This window comes from Typopeltis vanoorti, chromosome 17 (assembly GCF_054136105.1).
Source record: "Typopeltis vanoorti isolate ZY-2024b chromosome 17, IOZ_Tvanoo_1.0, whole genome shotgun sequence".
In the NCBI taxonomy this organism is placed as follows: domain Eukaryota; kingdom Metazoa; phylum Arthropoda; class Arachnida; order Uropygi; family Thelyphonidae; genus Typopeltis; species Typopeltis vanoorti.
The window spans coordinates 114,031,678-114,048,551 of NC_143565.1; the positions used below are offsets into that span (position 1 = coordinate 114,031,678).

Sequence of the window (16,874 nt, forward strand, 5' to 3'; positions counted from 1 at the left end):
TAATAAATATATAAATTAAATAACAATGAATACAAAACTCTGTAGTATTCTCTACCAGTCAACCAATTTCCTATTTATATTGCAAATTTACTTTGCAATATAAATTGCAAAGTAAACATTATATGGAAAGAATCACATTGTTTTCATATAGAGATCACATTTTGTATGCTCTCTCTCTTTCTCGCTTTGACTTTTGCACATCTTTGGTTTGGAAACTGAATTTTCTGAAACTGCAGAAAATTCAGTTTCCATTCCGCAGTACAAAAGTGCAATTCATATTTAATATACCTTGACACCATCTGTTGTATAGGAAAAAAGGAAAAACATTTTATTTGTTAACAATAAATGAATTAGTGATTAACTGGAATTTGCACGGAACAAAAGGCTAGTCATTTACAGAAAAAAACCATTCTTTGGTGAAGAGCATAAAAACAATCTACGTAAACAGATATATATATATATATACCTGTGCAGGCGGATTATGTGCAATTAATGTTCTTAATCTTGAGCAATGTCTATCATCAGTAAACTGGCCAATCTGCAAGGTACAAATGATAATGTGAGTAGAACTTTTTGAAGAACTGTTAGAGACCATATATAAGAAATTTCTAAGTACAGCAATATTATTTATACATATATATATATAAAAGTACATGGTCCAAAGTTGATACTATTTTTTAAAATCAAAACCTTGAAAACTGATAACATGAATAATTACAAGCTCAAAAATATCAATACCATACACATATCTGACATATAAATCAACAATATACTTGCAAAAAACAACATATGATATGCATCAATGTATTATGTGGATAGTGAAATCAATATGGACCTGGTATGTTTCATTTATTGTAGCAATTTTTAGGGTGACATTTCAATAAAGCAGAAAATTACAAATTTTAAATAAAAATTTTTAACATGCCTTAATAAAATCTAAAAACTAACAAAGGGCATTTTATTGCTTTCACAGCTGTTCAACTATTCTCTATCTCCATAATCTTGTGTTCTTAAAACTCCTGTCAAACAGATGATGTTTGATCAGGTTTATTATGAAAATCAGTGACCAGGTTTTGAATCCACAGGAACTATATTTGTTGTAGAAAATGAAGTCCATTCAATTTTTCAGCACAATCAACTACTTCTAGTTCATATGTTCACTAGGTGGTGATGCCTGAGTAACATTTCCTTAGTGATGATTAAAAATGGAAATTTGTTTACTTCCAGTACATTTTTTACGAGAATTTTAGCCTTTTACTTTGAATATATAAGAGTTTTGCTTTATATCAACGTATCATACTCATCCCTTTCTCAAACTTGTCCTGGCAGTTAAAAACATTGCATATTACACACAGTTGAAGATGGTATACTGCCCTTGACAGGAAATGGCTTCTTGTTTTTATTCACATTTTATCCTGAAGCAAGCAAAATGCAAGTTTGAAGGGAATTCTTTATAACCAAACCATATTTATACAGTAAGACTCCCATTTAACGCTGATTCCCTATAACATGTTTTTTTTCCTTTCCAAACCCTAAACAAAAAGTGCTAAATATTCCATGATTCAATGTAATATGGTTCTACTCGAAGCCTAAAAAAAGTGCTAAATTATGCTGATTCAAATAATTGCTATTATTTCCCTTAATTCATATATAATACGATTATTCCCAAACTCAAACCAATCAGTGACAGGTTAAAACAAAATCAATACAAAAAATCATTTCGCTTGACATTAAATGCAGGTGCTGAGGCAAGTAGAAAAAGGTGACCATCATGACATTGCAGCCACCTTAAATTTGTCTACTGCTACTATACGAATGATTTTAAAAAACAAGGACAAAATTAAGTGTTCAGCAACCATAAAGTCTTCTGCAACAAAGGTAACCCAATCCAGAAGCAATGTTTTAGAGGAAATGGAGAAACGTCTTTCCATTTGGATTGATGATGAAATTGAATGCAACATGCCATTAAGTCAGGCAATGATCATGGAAAAGGCCAGAAGTATTTTTAATCATATTCAAAAACAAAGAGAGAATATGAGTGAAAACTTTGCAGTTAGCTGAGGTTAGGTCGATAAATTCAAAAAAAGAAGCAACTTCTACATTTGAATCACCAGAGAAGCAGTGAGTGCAGATACTGAAGCTACTTCAACCTTTCCATCAACTTTAAGAGCAATAACTGAAAGAAGAAATAGTCTTGCTCAACTAGTTTTTAATGTTGATGAAACGGGACTTTTTTTGGAAGAAAATGCCAAAGCACACCTTTGTATCGCATGAACAAAAAAGCAAGCACCAGGATTCAAAGCTGCAAAAGCCCATTTAACTCTTCTTCTGGTCAGTAATGCCAATGGTGAGATTTCAAATTAAAACTGTTGCTTGTGTATCATTCCAAAACACCAAGGGCCATGAAAGGAAAGTTAATATAAAAATAACTTAAAATTAAAGTAAAACTTGTTTATTCTTTGTCACATGTTCCCCTATTCCTATTTACTATGTATTAAAATGACCACATTTAACACTGTTTCATTTAGCATTTTGTCTTCTAGGAACGCATACTGAGTGTTAATCGAGGTATTACTGCATATACAGAGGAGCTGACTTCACATCAAGCTGGAAGAGAAGCTGAATTGTTTGCTTTAAGTAATGATCTAATGTACAATGTTAACCTACCTGCCTACCAGAATTTTAGATAATCCTCACAAAACTATGGGCCTTTTCTTAACCAGCTCTTCCAAATATACCCTCGTTCTTACCTCTTCTCTTCACAACTCTAACAATAACCATGTCCATGTTTCCTTTTCTATAGTGTCCAGTCAACCATAGCCTCATAGCCTATGGAATTAAATTAGTGCTGCCTTTGAGGCTTCTATGATTATACTGCCTCTTTTATATGGTCTGATTAGTGCTGCTGCTCTCCTGATCTAATAACTGAAATTATTCTTGTCAGGATGAGTGCCTTTATTCTCTATTCCAATCAAAATTCCCAATCCTTATCCAAGTCTCTGATTTCCAGCAAATGTGCCAAAGCTAAAAACTAAAGCTTCTCACTCAGCTTACTCTACATCCCATAAAACTACAAAATAATCATCTGGAAATCCCCAAGCTTTCAAACTTTAGTTCCCTCATCAAGGCCGTTGAGCAAAACTTCTGCACTACTACATTTCCATCTTTCTCTTTCTCTCTCATCCTGATGAAACAATGGCAATATCTAAAGAAAAAGCAGATCTCTTGGCATGAACTTCTTCTACAACTCTTGTTTATAAGTCCAAAGAAAAATTTTCCCTTACTATTCTACGAATTACCTTCAGTGTGCCTCCTCTGATCATTCAATCAGGATGAGAAAAATACTTGCTAGCCTTAATTTTTAAAGTCCTTCAGCCCAGACAGCATCCTTCTAGTTGTGTTTGGAGCTGTGCTCCAGAATTAACATTCATCCTATATTACCTCTACAAGCTATCCTAGTCATCTGGCATCTTTCCAAAAGCATGAAAGCAAGCTTTTATCCAGCTAGTTCCTAAAAAGGAAAATAAAAGTCAGCCATCAAACTATCTTCTCATTGTTCTCACCTCAATACTCTCAAAAGTGAAGGAAGAGGTCATCATCATCAACCAGCATCTTCACTACCTCTATAGAGACTTATCAGTTAATTAGTGATCACAAATATGTCTGCCATTCTCGTTCTCCAGAAAACCTCTCAGCTTACCTTATCTACCTCTGGACGCAGACCATAGAAAGATCTGAAGAATCACAGCTCTTTCTAAGATGTCATCTTATGACCTTCCTCCTACCCTTTGTGAGGGGACTGCAAGCATTCTCTCTGGTCATTCATCTGCATGTCACAGCAGATGGTTCCTTCTCACCATCCCCTCAATCAGTGTCAGAGTAGCCTAGCCTATGGCACTGTGCTTTCATTTACACTCTTTCTCTTATACTTCAATGATGCTCTCTCACTAATGTCCAATTCTATTTATAATTCTCCTGGTGAGAGTACATCATTTAAAAATCTTACAGGCTTCAAGATCTTCTTGACCAATGCCTTAAACACCAATCTTCTAGCCATTCTCAAGTAGGAGGAAGATAATTTGGTAAATTTTAATGCTATCAAAACAATTCTGTCTCATTTCCCAGTAAAAAGACCATGCCTCACTTCCCCTCACATTTGATAACATTTCACTCAAAAACCAACCAAGATCAGTGTTTTCTTGGAATGATTTTCACATCTAGCTTATTCTGACATAAACACATCTAGCTTATTCCATATCAGCCCACAGCCTCTTCAGCCTCCAGGTTTTTGGAGGCTAAGAGGCTATGGACATGATGTGTATAGACCAGGATCAACTCCCAACACTTTATAAATCCCAAATTCATCAAAACGTAGAATACTGTTCTGATATCTAACATGGCATATTCAAAAACTTCCCTCCAAATGATAGCCAATAAGCAGACAAGAGAAATCTGCTTACTAGATGATCCTGCTCTCACTGACTCCCTTCAATCACTTTCCCATAGATGCTATTTTTACACTGCATTTTTTATTGGTATTTACATGGATACAAAGTCACTAAACTGTTTCTACGACCTCTGCTTCCTCTAATAAGCTAAAGTCACTTAATGACTGCTGGTATATCCAGAGAGGAAAACTATTTTAGAGGACACATTTGTGTCCATTAGAAATTAAAATATAGAAGAAAGAATAATGTTCAAATATAGATGTCAGTCCAGACTTTGCACAGTTGATAGCAGCATCTGTGCAAAACCAAATCTCAAACTGTGCAAGGTTGATCTGGTTGTGGATATATCAAAAGGTGTTTCATGGTTTCTGTATCACTACACTAACAAAGATATGAATCTTTCAGGATCCCTATTTTTTCAGGCTACGGTTGGCTTTTCCCATCTTTGTGCTTGTTCAGGCCCTTCCAAATATTTCAAGTGGAGATGCTTGATAGGTGGTAGCTGTTTTGACAGTAGCAGTCGTAGCTCATTCCAGATGCTAGCGTCATTAAGCGATTTTTGCCAGAGTTCTAGCTTAGAGGCTGCTGATATTTTATTAACTAAGTGGTTCAGTAGAAGACAGCTATGGCATGAGGTGAGATGCTGTCCAGCTGGATTTTGTCTATATGCAGATATCTGTAATCATTCTCAGCTGTTGCAATCACTCTTTTACTGTATGAATATTTCTTCAAATAGGTGGTGGTGGTGGTGGTGGGGTTGTGATAGGTCACCTTGGCTGGTTTTAAATAGCCTATGACTTGTCTGCAATTCAAGTTTGGAATGTGAAGAGGCATGAATACAATGCAAGTGAAGGAAGAAGTGCAATTCTCAGGATATCAGCAGATGTACCTCACTGAGATGTACTTTTTTTGTAGGATGCTGTTTTTGGCACTAACTTTATTCCTTGTTTCCTCCATGTATTTTAAATGTGCGGGCTTAGTCAAGAGTAACATACTGGTTACTTTTTGTGTGTTAGGACTGTATTATTCCATGTAATGATTAGTTCTCTGTCAGTATGACTATCGAGATGAAAAAGGCTTATCTGTGTTTTAAATTATCAGTTTTTTTTTTAGGTTTTGCAGATGCCTTGCAATAGCTAGGCATCTGCAAAATTTGCAATTGGTTGGTCACTGGCACAAATATTAATAAGAACAGTAGCAAGTGCTTTCCTGTGCTGCTCCCCTGTGATAGTCCAATTTGCCTGCACCTCCAATTCATTTTGCCAAATAAAGTCACAAAGAAACCATCTATTTATCCAATAATGATAACAAAAGGCCATCTTCAATATACAGTCATACCCCGACTTACGCAAATCCGGAGTTGCGCGGTTTCTTATATGTATGTATTCCCTTCCCACTTCATGCCTCACCACTAGTCGTATTTTTCTGGCACCAGCTGCATTCGCCAGTGTCACACATGCTATGAACAAGCACTGACATGTTTCATGCGGTCTCCATTCGTACACAATTTTTATAGTCTATACAAACCATGCGATTGTTTACTGTTATATTCTTGATAAAAATTTTATCACATAAAAAATAATAATGTCGTCCAAAGGAAGCAAGTCCGATTCTTTTACAGCTAGCAAGAAAAGAAAAACATTGACTTTGGAAACAAAACTCAACATTATTAGGAATTTTGAAGGCGGAATGAAAATTTGTGAGCTAGTAAAGAAGTTCGATCTACAGGAATCCACAGTAAGAACAATCATAAAAGAAAGGTTTACAGATTTTGGAGGTCATAGATTCTAACAAGGAAGGAATTGTACCCACAAGGTAAGAAATAAAAAATCATTAGGTTGCTATGAAGAAATTTTGCGTGACAAGAGACATTATGCCGTCAGACGAATCTATTAGATTTTATGAAACCATCATCATCGTCATCAAATTCCTGCCATGTACCTTCAAGGGATGTAGAGGATATGATAGTACCATATGAAAAAAATTACATCATTACTAACTTCCTATCTACAATTATCCTCCATATCAGTCTGTTACTTGTCAAGACTCCAATATTATCAGATCTTATATTTCTATCGTCAAAGGCACTTTGTACCGTATCAATCCACCTATATCTTGGTCTTCCTCTGGGTCGTTTTCCTGCCTACCTGGCAGAGAACACTTGTTTTGCTAATCTTTCTTCACCCATTCTGTTTAAGTGACGATATCACCTGAGATTAGCTCTGCTAACGCATTCCTGGATGCTGACAATGCCAAGTTCTTTCCTAATATCCTCGTTTTTAATATTATATTGCCATTGATGCCATCTGTTCATGCCTCTAATCTTTCTCGGAACTCTCATATCTGCAGTTTCTAGTCTTTAGTCAAGTGTTTTACTTCTGACCCAACTCTCAGATCCAAAAGTTAAAACTGGTTTGAACACTGTCTTGTATACAGCTAATTTAGTGTTCCGACTAATTTCTCCCTTATTCCATATGAATTTATTCAATTGACTTCCTACCATACCAGCTTTGTTGATTCTGTTGTCTATTTCCATATTTAATTTACCATCTTCACTAAAAATCTTGCCAAAGTAGTTGAAATGTTTTACTTGTTCCACAGGTTCCCCATTCACTATTTTTGACATATTCAACAATTCTACCTATTTTCATTGTCTTTGTCTTTTTAATGCAGACCTTCATACCATATCTATTACAACAGTTATTCAATTTAGTCAACGAATCTTGCAAACTTGTAGCGGATTTATTTAGAAGTATAACAACGTCCGCATAAAGCAAAGAGCTGACATTAACTTCTCCAATTCTGATATCATGTTTAATACCACTTTCCTTCATAATGTGATCCATATAGATAATGAATAACAGAGGGGATAATGTACATCCTTGTCTCACACCAGATTTAACATTAAACCATCAAGGCTTGCCACTGAATCTCCAAGGTTTGATTCCTGTTCTCAAATGCTTTCATTTTTTCTTCAATAATCTTTGTGTATTTTAGTCTACAGTTCACATCTGAGAGCTGCTCAACTTTTATTCGCTTTAAAACTTTCTTACATGTTATTCTTTTCAATATGAAATTCAATTTTATTCTGCTTAAGACTAAATGGTTTATCACTTCCAATTTCAAATCCTCTGTACATTCTGGTGTCATGTACCAGGGAGAAAACATCACTATCAACAATAACATAATCAATGAGACTTTTCTTATTCCTTGCTTCTTCTCTCCATGTGAATTTGTGCACATTTTTATGTTGGAACATGGTGTTAGTAATAACCAGTCCATGTCCTGAGCAGAAATCCAACAGGTATTTATTATAAAACTATTACACTTTTTTTATAATCTTTGTCAAGATAATGATCTGATAAAAGTTTTCCAAATTTCTGGTAAAATTAGACCTTGATTCTTGTTTATGTTTTCAGTTTTACGGGCGACTGTAGCTGCTTCTTTAAAGGTTCTTGTTATCTTCTATGTATGGCATAAGGCTCTTATCCCACTCAATGTGATGGTTAGTAGAGGCAAAGTGGCATGAAAGGCCTGAAATGTCTTGTCTGTTATTTCTGACATATCCTATGTGTTCTTTCTTTCTCGTTTCAAAGCTTCTACAGGTTTGGCCTACGTAACTAATACCACATGAGCAAGGTATATTATATACTCCAGAGTACTTGTAGAATGGGTGAGGATCTTTCGGTGATCTTAAAAATATCCGAATAGTGTTGATTGGTTTGAATGCCACTCTGATCTTATGTGGTTTTAAAAGGTTAGCTAATTTTTTGGAAAGGTTGCTGACAAAAGGAATCGTAATTTGGTACAGATATGTAGATGACATCTTTATCATTTGGGATCATACGAAAGAAGAACTAATGAATTACCTCAACCAAATCAATAGTTTCCACAATACCATCAAATTCACATTAGAAATGGAAAAAGATAAAAAACTGCCATTCCTTGACATTTTAATAAAGAAACAATCCAATAATAGTATCAATCTATCTGTATACAGAAAACCTACAAATACTGGACGTTACCTCCATTTCAACTCAGCTCATCACATAGCTCAGAAACTTAGCATTATCCATAGTCTCAAGAAAAGAGCTATACAGTATATGACAGACAAGGATGACCTACTAACGGAATTAACCACAATATCCAGAGAACTTTCTTTAAATGGTTACCCAAAAAGACTCTATAACAAGATTCTCTTTACTGATATACCACATCGACAACGTGATGACGTCCACAGTACAATTACAATTCCTTTTGTCAGCAACCTTTCCAAAAAATTAGCTAACCTTTTAAAACCACATAAGAACAGTGGCATTCAAACCAATCAACACTATTCGGATATTTTTAAGATCACCGAAAGATCCTCACCCATTCTACAAGTACTCTGGAGTATATAATATACCTTGCTCATGTGGTATTAGTTACGTAGGCCAAACCTCTAGAAGCTTTGAAACGAGAAAGAAAGAACACATAGGATATGTCAGAAATAACAGACAAGACATTTCAGGCCTTTCATGCCACTTTGCCTCTACTAACCATCACATTGAGTGGGATAAGAGCCTTATGCCATACATAGAAGATAACAAGAACCTTTAAAGAAGCAGCTACAGTCGCCCGTAAAACTGAAAACATAAACAAGAATCAAGGTCTAATTTTACCAGAAATTTGGAAAACTTTTATCAGATCATTAAACATCAAACAAATGAACTTTCATAACAATTACATAATGAGCCATAACGAATAAATCACATTAACGAGACACGCACATTGTCATGCACAATACCAATTTTTTGTATGAATTAGAACTATCATTTATAACCTAGTCTGTAACCTTCATTTTAGCTTACTAGTTTGTATTCCCTGAGGATGCCAATAGAAAAAGATTGGCAAAACATGTAGGAGGATAAAATAAAGCTACTTGACAAAGATTATAAAAAAAGTGTAATAGTCTTATGAATAATTGTCAAGAAAAAATTCAACATAAGGTATTTACTATTATTATTAGCTCTTTTCTCCAAATTTTCCCAAAATATTTTTGTATGTCTGATAATCATTTCCTACTCTGCTATTTAGATCCCCAACAAGGCTCAACTTTTCCTTTTTCATTGTGTCAGTTGCTTTTTCTAAAGCATCAAAAAATTCCTCCACTTCTACCCTAATAGAACCTTCTGTGGGACCATAGGCACAAATAAGTCTGATTGTCCAATTCTCCATTGTGATATTAGCCCATATCACTCTACTTGAGATTGCCTGCCATTCAAGGAGATTAGCCTCGTATTTTGTGTTGAATACTATGGCTACTCCTTTTCCTTGATTGTTATTTCCTGAATATAACATTTTCTATTTATTGCTCAGAAAGATCTCACCAGTTTTTGTCTCTTTTGTTTCAGTAATCCCTATTATGCTGATCTGGTACTTATCTAATTCCTCAGCTAGCTCCATTTTGTGCCTATTGAGGCTTCTTATGTTGATAGTACCGATCTTTAACTCTGGTGATGTTGAGTTGGGGTGTGCTTTCAGATTTATTCCAGTAGCTGACTTTTTGCTGTTCGCCCTGGTTCCCTGGCGAAAACAACGGGGGCCTTGTTTAACTGGGCAATTAGGTCAAAACCCCGGGTCGATTCTCCGCATTCCTTTAAAGGCTATGAGGAGGTGTCATCTCAGTTATACAGCTTTGACCCTTAAAATCTATTAACATTACATGCTAAAATTATTAAAGCGTGACAATGGTGCACAGAGATTGAGACTATTCTTATGATTGTTAAAAACAAAGATAAAGTTCCAAGAAGTAGAGTGGTAATGATTTATGGTTTTAATGGTGTAAGGGCAACAATGGTCATACTGCACCATATTAAGGGTTACAACAGTACACAAGATAAGACAATCAAAAACATCCATGCCTGCAGCAGGTATGCTAACCACTCGGGCAACCAAGCCAGTGAGTGAAGTGAAAAGTGCTACACTAGTTAATGGTGCAGACTGATGATCAACCTGGTTGGCATATTCAATTAAGCCAAGCTATTCAGAATATTGTCATTTACAAAAATTATTTTAAATTTTTCGTTAGCATAACTAATGTAAATCAATACTTCATTTACACACATATATGATTGTTTAGAAATGTTATTAAACCATTATATGCATTTCGAAGTAAAAAAAAGTAATTATTTGCTATACGATGAAATTCATTAACATGTCATATGACTGGGGCATGCCCATACATGTAATGCTTGATTTAATATATAACCTAAAGCGACTTCCTTCCAGGAGGTAGTTTTAGGTTATGTATTAAATCAAGAGAAAGGTCTCTGCCCACTGTTCCACACTCTGGCTGTTAAAATCCACAATAAACATGTCAACATTTGCCATTAGTACCCTGGGGCCATACCAACAGTGTCCACATCGTGGCCCTGCCACCCCCCCTTTCTTTCACTGATTTTGCTAAACATTAATGCAGTGTAACTATAGATTATTATTAAAATCACAAATTTTTGCTTACAGTTAATTTAATGTTGTTAAGGATAGCATTTTCATTACTTGTTAAAGCAACAATAAAAAAAATACTAATTTCAGAGTACTCACATGGAACTTCCCTATGCTAGTATCAATAAAGCAAATTCCATACTGACTTTCTCCACTAGTTGTGCCTTGTGACCACTGGAAATAAATTCTCTCCATTTACTTTTTTTTTTAAATATAAAAGTGACTACATAAATAATTCTATCAATTTGCTTTTTATTTATTTATTTTTTTCACTACATTTCATGTAAAGTCAATTTAGTGTATAATGCTAATATATTTTCTGCAAAATGGACACCTAGTGACCACTTTCTTTAATTTTAAAAAATGCTGAAATTCACCGAAGTAATGATTATGTTTTTGTTTCGCTATGAGGGTGTGCTGAAGAGTTGTGATAATCACCATGAAGGAATTGAGGAAGAACCACATAACTTACACATTATTCTACATGTTCTCCATAAAGCATTACACACTTCTTACAATGCTGCTGTATCCTTTGCAATCCTCCGAGAAAAAAGTCTTGCAGCTAAGGTTTGTTGCACAAAGCAGTCCTTAGCTGCAGATATGACTTCATCACCTGTGGTGAATTTTGTTCCTTTCAAGTGTTTCTTTAAATTTGGGAATAGGAAATAGTCAGATGGGACCAAGTCTGGCAAACAGGGTGGGTGAGGAAAACATTGAAAGCACAAGTTGTGTATTGTCTGTTGGGTTTCATGAGCAGTGCGAGTGAGTGCATTGTCCTGAAAAAGCAACATGCTTCTGCTCAGTTTCCCACAGCATTTTTCCTTCAATACCTCCTTTAATTATTATTATTATTATTATTACTCAAGACCTCATGGAGTCAAACACTCATCTGGGAGGTCCTTTTATCACACACACACACACACACAGCTCATCATACCATGCTTTGAACACATTCAGACTCCCTGCAGACACCACACTCTCAGACAAGGCATTCCAATCATTTACAACTCTGCACAAAAAAAAACCTGCTCCTCACTCCCCTACTCACACCTTCTTTAGACAGTTTCCAGGGAAGACCTCTGGTTTCACCCCCCCCCCCCCCCCGATCTCCCACTATTTTCTGTAGAACTTTTCTAGCATATCTCCACTCTTCCTCCTATCTACCAGACTGCAAATTGTATCTCCCATTACACGGTGATCCGAATGCATTTTTGAAAATTATGAAGACAACTACCATGTTTGAATAAAAAACTTTAGTTTAATATAACTAAAATCTACATTCGACGTTTCGACCTTTATGTCAAGGTCATCTTCTGGAGCACACAACTATACACAGTAACAAGCTACACTACAATCAAACTGGTTTGTTAAAGACACTGACCAACCGTTACAACAATTGTTAGCCTGACCTCTGGTGGAAAAAAAAAATATATATATATATATATATAAATTATACATCGACGCTAGAGTCCTATTATTAGTGTTATCTGTTGGTTGTAGTAATACATTGGGCATAACAACAAGTATATACATATATTAACAACATGTACATTCCAGCCAGTTGGTATAGAATGGTTTCTAATACTAGTGCTGAAGATTGGCTAGAGTCCTGACTTATGCTGGATCTTATATATTAGGTAGGCTGAATGTGTGCCATCCAGATCCTTGGAATTTTCATGCCATCTTTGTTGTTGATATTTAGGTGTTTATCAGGATTTCGCAGGCTTCCTTAAATTTCCTTTCGTACCAAGTTTTTTGTGCAGTGTAAAGAGCGGGTGCTTTTCCAGTTGATTTGGTGTAAGGTGTTGAGTGCGTGGTCTGAGAGGCCTGCTTCACCATAATGGTTATATTTAATGTGTCTAATGTGTTCTTTCTTGCATATAGGGATTGTCCATCCTGTTTCACCAATGTACGGTAAGTTACAGGTGCAGCAGATGCAATAGACTCCAGGATGTGCTAATGTGAGGAGAGGATCCTTAGAGGAATTGAATATGGTTTTAAGTTTAGGGTGGTTTAAAGGTGGTATTGAGGTTATAATGTTGTAGGATTCTGTTGATTTTTTTCTGATAACCCTTTAATGTATGGGATGGTTTTACTGTAATCTAGATTCGTTTTTGTTGTTGTTTTATGGAGTATTTTAATATTTTATTAATAGTGTTTTTGTTATAGCCATTATTTATAAATGTGTCGCTGATGATTTTTAGTTCTTGTTTCAGGGCTTGCTGGTTACAGCAAATTGTTGTAGCTCTGTTTTTAAGGGTGTTGATGACTCCATATTAAAAAAAAAAAGAGTCAACACCCTTAAAAACAGAGCTACAACAACTTGCTCTAACCAGCAAGCCCTGAAACAAGAACTAAAAATCATCAGCGACACATTCATAAAAAACAACAACAAAAACGAATCTACATTACAGTAAAACCATAGCCATCCCATACATTAAAGGGTTATCAGAAAAAATCAATAGAATCCTACAACATTATAACCTCAATACCACCTTTAAACCACCCACTAAATTTAAAACCATATTCAACTTCTCTAAGGATCTTCTCCTCCCATTAGCACATCCTGGAGTCTATTGCATCCACTGCACCTGTAACTTACTGTACATTGGTGAAACAGGACGGACAATCCCTATACGCAAGAAAGAACACATTAGACACATTAAATATAACCATTATGGTGAAGCAGGCCTCTCAGACCACGCACCCAACACCTTACACCAAATCAACTGGAAAAGCACCCGCTCTTTACACCGCACAAAAACTTGGTACGAAAGGAAATTTAAGGAAGCCTGCGAAATCCTGAAACCACCCAAATATCAACAACAAAGATGGCATGAAAATTCCAAGGATCTGGATGGCACACATTCAGCCTACCTAATATATAAGTTCCAGCATAAGTCAGGACTCTAGCCAATCTTCAGCACTAGTATTAGAAACCATTCTATACCAACTGGCTGGAATGTACATGTTGTTAATATATGTATATAGATAGATACTTGTTGTTATGCCCAATGTATTACTACAACCAACAGATAACACTAATAATAGGACTCTAGCGTCGATGTATAATTTATATATATATATATATATATATATTTTTTTTTTTTTCACCAGAGGTCAGGCCAACAATTGTTGTAGCGGTTGGTCAGTGTCTTTAACAAACCAGTTTGATTGTAGTGTAGCTTGTTACTGTGTATAGTTGTATGCTCCAGAAGATGACCTTGACATAAAGGTCGAAACGTCGAATGTAGATTTTAGTTATATTAAACTAAAGTTTTTATTCAAACACGGTAGTTGTCTCCATAATTTTCAAAAATGTATCTCCACAATCTTTCCTCATAATTCCTTAGAGCTGTTGAATAAGCTGCTGCTTTAATCTTTTTTTAACCAGTTTCACCTATTTTGAGGTATTTAGTAAGAATTACACAATCATATTCCAAAAGACAATGGCAAGAACCTTACCTGCTGGTAAAGTTCTTCGGTTTGGAACTTTGGCCATGGAGAACCTTTGTGTCTCCACTGAATTGACTATTTTTTGTCCCTGGATCATAGTGATGAAGCCATGTTTCATCAATAGTCACAATATGAGCCAAGAAATTTGCATCTGATTTCTCAAAATGACCCAAAATTCCCTTGAGATGGCACATGTTCTGGTCGGCATTCAAACATTTGGGGACCCACTTCACTGAGAGCTTCTGCACATCCAGAAGTTGGTGGATAATAACCCCAACTTATTCCCTGGATATCCCCAGAGTCTTTGTAATGTTTCTGGCTGGTATTTGTCTATCATCAAGGTTCATGACATTTGCACTGCATCAATGTTTTCAGGTGTGATCACTGTGGAAGGCCTTCAGCTCACACTTCTGTGTCTCCGAATTTCTTCAAAACCCCTGACATCAACCTGAAGAGAGGAACAGCTGTATTTGAAAATGAAGTAGTGATTTGGAACATTCAGAAGAGCTACAGATGAAACTAGACAAATGGAACAGTGTGACATGGAACTATGTGTTTCATATTGATAGCAAGAAGAACATTGCACATTAATAGGAGGATTTCACAGAGAAAATATAAATATTAACATTGTTTAATTCAATGGGCACATGTTGGCAAAAATAAGAAAGATAAAATAAGAAATGTGAATATTAAGAACAATTTGGAATATGTTGAAGAAATGCTTGCAAACTCCTCTTGTTTGAAGTGGTTTGGACATATAATGAATTTAGAACAAATCCTAAGAAGAATGTATGAGATGATAATGGAGAAGCGACTAAGAGGAAAACCACAGGTGGAGAAAAAAAAAAAAAAACCTGAACTTGAACAATGTTCATGAAGAAAGAATTTGGAAGGATAGAAAGAAATGGAGAGTTTTGATCTACCTGACCTGATCTGTGGGGGCAGCTGTTAATAAAGAAAGAATAATTCCATAAAATGATGCATGTGCACTACAGGAATAATAATCTGTTAAGACTATCTCTCAATAATGGACAAGCAAAAGAATACACCTGATTCCTCATGAAAAGAATTCCAGAAATGCATGATGGTGTGCAGATCAGCTGACTATGAACCAGTAAAGCAAACAAAGAAGCCACTCATGTTACTGGAATCATTCATATGTAAAGTCAGCCTTATGCTTAAGTAGTTATGCCAAGACAACAGCTGATACAAAAGAAACAACTGATCCTGCATTTACAAAGGCTGCTCTAGCAATGGATGATATACACATTTAACATATGGAACTCTAAACATGTATGTGAGAGGAAAAACACCATCCCAGACATATTCTGGCCCACAACGTTCTTGCTATACTCACGGTTCATAAGCTTTTGCCTTCTAAATTCATCAGATGGATGAATTTGGAGCCATTTTCAAATGCCTTCTGCAAAATGCACAAGCACCTGTTACTTTATTTTGTTTTCTCATCTACATATACATTCCATTATTCCAGGATCCTTGTTGGTCAGATTTTGGTGAAATTTAATATTTGGAATTCTTACAAAAGTCTATCAAGTTATCACAATTCATTTAAAACATATCATTTGTGGTAGTGAGGGGTGGAGATAATTTTTTACTTGTCTGAGCAGCATATAAAGCAACATATACTTCCCAATTAATTACCTAAACAAAATATATACACACATATATATATAAATAATTAACACGAAAATAAAGTTATTTAATAAAATATATTATATGTGTCATAATATGTCTATTACAATAAAAATTTAATTCAATATATTAGAACCAATGCCATTGCAATGAAATATCATTTTTGGTACCTCAATTTCAGCTATTTATTTATTTTCTACTTAAAGTTCATGGTGTTAAAAACTATCATCCATGACAATGAAATATTTGAATAAATGTTTCATGACAATGAAACATTTATTCAAATTTTCAAACATTTTTCATTTATTCAAATATTTCATTTATTCAAATTTTCAAACATTTTTCATTGTCATGGAAAAAACTATATTAAAATTAAAAATGAAAAAACCGAAAAAATTAAAACCAACAGAGGTCTCATTCAAGGAAGTGGATTATCACCAATACTCAATATATATAAGAAAAAAATTTCAAGAGAGCAGAGGAAAAACAAAATCATAGGAATTAAAAATAGGAAATAAAGAATTAACAAGCCTTTTTGTATGCTGATGAAAGTTATTTTTGCTGAAAATGAAGATCAATTACAGAAAAGTAATAGAACACGTGAACAAATTTAAATATCTAGGAAATTACATAAGCCCCATGGAGAAATTGACATGGCATATAAAAAAGCAAAAATTCCTAGTAGTCACTGGAACTTGGAACAGACAGTTCAATAAACAGATATTCAGAACCCAAATAAAACTAAAATAATAACCAACCCAATTCTGAAATATGGCAGTGAAGCATGGACTTGGGGAGAACGAGATAAAAGACAAGTGGAAGTTGCAGAAA

At 35.0% G+C, this 16,874-nt stretch overlaps 1 protein-coding gene across 2 annotated transcripts in view; it reads right to left on the reverse strand.

Moving 5' to 3' along the window:
- Positions 1-16,874, reverse strand: part of Msh6 (DNA mismatch repair protein Msh6) — a 429,489-nt gene that overhangs the window by 201,538 nt on the left and 211,077 nt on the right. For both annotated transcript variants that reach the window (XM_090406801.1, XM_090406800.1), the window contains exons 13-14: positions 11,034-11,108; positions 467-538 (exon numbers count right to left, since the gene is read on the reverse strand). In XM_090406801.1, coding sequence (XP_090262927.1) covers positions 467-538; positions 11,034-11,108 — 147 coding nt within the window. The remainder of the gene's footprint in view (positions 1-466; positions 539-11,033; positions 11,109-16,874) is intronic.